The sequence below is a fragment of the Pyxicephalus adspersus genome, chromosome 4 (assembly GCF_032062135.1).
Source record: "Pyxicephalus adspersus chromosome 4, UCB_Pads_2.0, whole genome shotgun sequence".
NCBI lineage: Eukaryota > Metazoa > Chordata > Amphibia > Anura > Pyxicephalidae > Pyxicephalus > Pyxicephalus adspersus.
In genome coordinates this window covers 143,022,712-143,026,280 of record NC_092861.1, presented here as the reverse complement: position 1 = coordinate 143,026,280, position 3,569 = coordinate 143,022,712, and the positions used below count along the sequence as shown (strand labels likewise).

The 3,569-nt window shown below is 39.2% G+C and overlaps 1 protein-coding gene across 1 annotated transcript in view; it reads right to left on the bottom strand.

Moving 5' to 3' along the window:
• Window positions 1-5: 5 nt before the first annotated feature.
• The window catches only part of CENPF (centromere protein F), a gene marked incomplete at its 3' end in the record, with an annotated part of 30,038 nt that continues 26,474 nt past the window's right edge, over window positions 6-3,569 (bottom strand). The window contains exons 20-22 of the mRNA XM_072410291.1: window positions 2,943-3,398; window positions 1,884-2,071; window positions 6-140 (exon numbers count right to left, since the gene is read on the bottom strand). Of these exons, the coding sequence (XP_072266392.1) occupies window positions 6-140; window positions 1,884-2,071; window positions 2,943-3,398 (779 nt within the window). The remainder of the gene's footprint in view (window positions 141-1,883; window positions 2,072-2,942; window positions 3,399-3,569) is intronic.

Genomic DNA, 3,569 nt, shown 5'->3' with positions numbered 1-3,569 from the left:
TCATGTACAGCCGCCATGTCCATCTTGCTCGGAGTGCCCATTTCCGACAGACGTCTATTCATCTTGTTGTGGGCAGTAAGAGGGGACTGGCTGCCTGCTGTCTTGGAATCTCCCATCATGATGTCTTCTATAGTCTTTGTCTGTAATGTTAATATGTCATTAATACATATATATCATTATTACCTACAGACATTCCCATATATATTATTCATTACTTCGTGCTTACTTGGTAAATATGACATATGGATGATAACTGCTCTCTTGATTTGTATGTAACTCTATGATTCTAACCATTAGTATATCCATTAGTATATTAGTATAACCATTAGTATATTAGTATTTTAGTATAACCATTAGTATATTAGTATATCTCTAATTCCCCTGAGGAAGCCATAATGTTGAAATGTGTTGGGCTAAAAAGAGATTAACTGATTTTATGTATATGTAACTATATCTTTTTATAGACTGGTTTTGCTTAAAACTAATATAATATATTATAATATAATATAATAATAATATAATATAATTTAATATAAGCATATGTATAGCCTGATATCCCGTAACATCATACAGCTTGATGAGGTTGGGATAACAATCTATCTGCATTCTGCATATTCAATATGTGTCATGCACAATGTATTTTATGTAGTTAAAAATTTTCTACTAAATTGTCTCAATATAACTCAGCCAAAAACCCATTCTGTATGTCTGTCTTTTGAAACATTTTCTAAAATCTCCAGGGTTTGGCTGAGACTAATGAAATTTAGACACAGAAAAGTATAACCACAGCTCCCTCTTACATATTTAGAATAACATATCATTAATGTAAGTGAAGACAACAATATCTGCGGAAAGTTTACATGCCTCCTGCTCTATTGGGCCCCAAGTTTGTCCCATCCTAAACTAGTGAATCCACAGCAAAATATGACCAGGAAGTACAGATCTCCCATATATATATATATATATATATATATATATATATTATGGTCCAAAAATCAATGCACAACCTTTCTTGGCCCCTGCCCGCACTATATTGCTGAGCCAAGAAACCAAGGTCCTTTGTGCGTTAACTTTACCCAAAGTTGTTACACAAGTTTGGAAATTTGTATAACTTCACAATATAATTTGTATAGTTGCACAATTTTTCCTCCAGCCTTTTCTTACCTGAAAGATAAATGAGCTACTTAACCTTGTCTGCGTGAACAGAACAATGGGATCCAGTCCACCTGTGGTCCAATAGGAGGTCTAGTTGTTGGTGCTTACTACAGCACAGACCATAGCGAGGAACCCCCATCCACCCTACCTATTGGAAATCCATCCCTGTCGTTCTACTGACCAAGAACTAGACCTTTCTCTGGACCATCCTGAAAATTTAAGCTACACACAAGGCTACATGTTAGTTGCACTACCCCTATGTGTAAGCAACCTTGTCTTTATTAACCATTAGGTATATACTGATCATCAAAACCACTGAAACCTGCTACCTAACATTGAAGAATTCTTGTGGAGTCCACGCTTCCTATACATCAATGTATGAGCTCCCTAAGACCTCAGGTGAGGTTCTATCTGACACCAAGACGTGGCTGGCTTGCTTTCTTCCTTAAGCATGTCCTGTTCCCATCTCTTGCCCAGGTAACACACCTGGCTACAAATGAAATCAACACCTCCACTTTTCTTTAATGAACAGGAAAGGTACCTTGTGCACCAGAACCAGCATGCAGCCAGTCCTCTTTAAAAAACAGTCATAGAGATCAACCTTTTTCTGCCTACGTATAGACTAATCTGGACTCTGCAAACACAATCAAAGTAAATGTAAAGTAAATCCATAATCTTTATTAAAGACAATTTGCTACAGAAAAGGATTATCAGATGGCCAGACTCACTTCTTGTGGTTTGCTGCCTCCTGGTGGTAGAATGGAGAGGTCGTCCAGGTTCTCCAGGTTGTCCATATGGGTACCAAAGAGGGACGGGGAATTTTTCTGCGAAGCCAAACGAGGGCTTTTCCGAAGAGGCACAGTGGCCCTTCTAAGAACGAATGGGCTCTGCTTTCCTGATGGGATGTCAGCAAAACCTGAAAAACACAAAAAGCTTTTACTTAATAAGGGCATAAAAGTTGAGAAAGCTGTAACAAAGGACAAGAGGGCGCTCTTTGCGTCTGGAGGGAAAGAAGTTTAAATCGGATAAGGAAGGGATTCTTCACTGTAAGGTCTGTGAAAATGTGGAATCGGCTCCCTTAGGAAGTAGTTTCAGCAACTACTATAGATTGTTTTAAGAGAAAGCTGGATGATTTCTAGAAGCACAGAATATAACTGGGGATTAAGGATTTAAAGTAAAGATAACAGAGACTGCTGATCCAGGGAACATCCAATTGCCTCATGGAATCAGGGAGGAATTTTTTTCCCCTGTTGGAGCAAATTGTACTATAGGGTTCTATATCTGGGATATGTTTATTTCCCTAGGGGTTGAACATGATAGACATCAAGTTTTTTTTTCAACCTGAATTACTATGTAACTATGTAAGTGGAGAACAGCAATAACCAACATGCCAAGATTAGGGTGACCACGATATAACAGAAGTATGAAAACGGCTATTACTGGTCAAAAAAGTGCATGTTGTCTGGCACATTATTACATTTAGGCTACAGACCAGCAACAAACATGCCGTAAAGTGGGGGAATCCCTCATCTCTTAACTTGCTCCATGTCAATACATCAGTAACTTTCTGTTCTAGTGACAACAGTATAAGTCTGGATTCCTGTTAACATGCATCCCAGTGACAAAGGTCACCAAGGTGGACAAGCGCAGCATTTGGGGATATGGCCCTGCTGTATGAAACACCATGTCTGCACCAGTATGAACATTCTGCACCAAGGTTTGGATGAGTTGGTCTTTGCCAGCCATACTTCTTCCATCTGCCAGCCTGAAAACACTGGCACACTTACCCTTTTTCACAACTTCTGGAAGACCTTCAGGTTCAAACTCCTCTTCTTCCAGGGTACCAGAAGTTTTCTTCACTTTCTTGGTGACACATTGAGGTGTTGTCGGTGCGCTCCCTGTATTATCCATGTCTCTCTGGCGCTTATTGGTTTGTTTCCTGGGACCTTGCGAGGATCTTCTGCTTTTCCGTCTTTTATTCTCAGCCTCGGGTAATGGTTTGTCTGATGCTGAAGGTTGACATTCTGGCTTTTCCTTCACTTCAAACTCTTTCAGCCTGGAGTTCAGGAAGTCCACTTGTTTCTTCAGGTAGTCATTGCTCTCTTCCAGTCTGTGTGTCTTAATCATTAGGTTACAATATTTCTCAATGTTGTCATCCGCTTCCTGTGTCTTCTCTTCCAAGCACTGCTTTAGTTCCTCCAACTCTGATAATAGGTCATCTGCACTGCTGTCCATTCCTGCTTCTGGATCAGGGGAAAATAAAAACTAATTACCTATTTTGCAAAGTTTTAGAATCTATATTTATCAGTCAACAATATTCAATAGAACTGCAGAACTTTTTGAGTGCTGTAATACATAGGTTTACTTACAGCTAAAAATCAGGAACAAAAACTATTGTGTGTTACTTCCCCCAC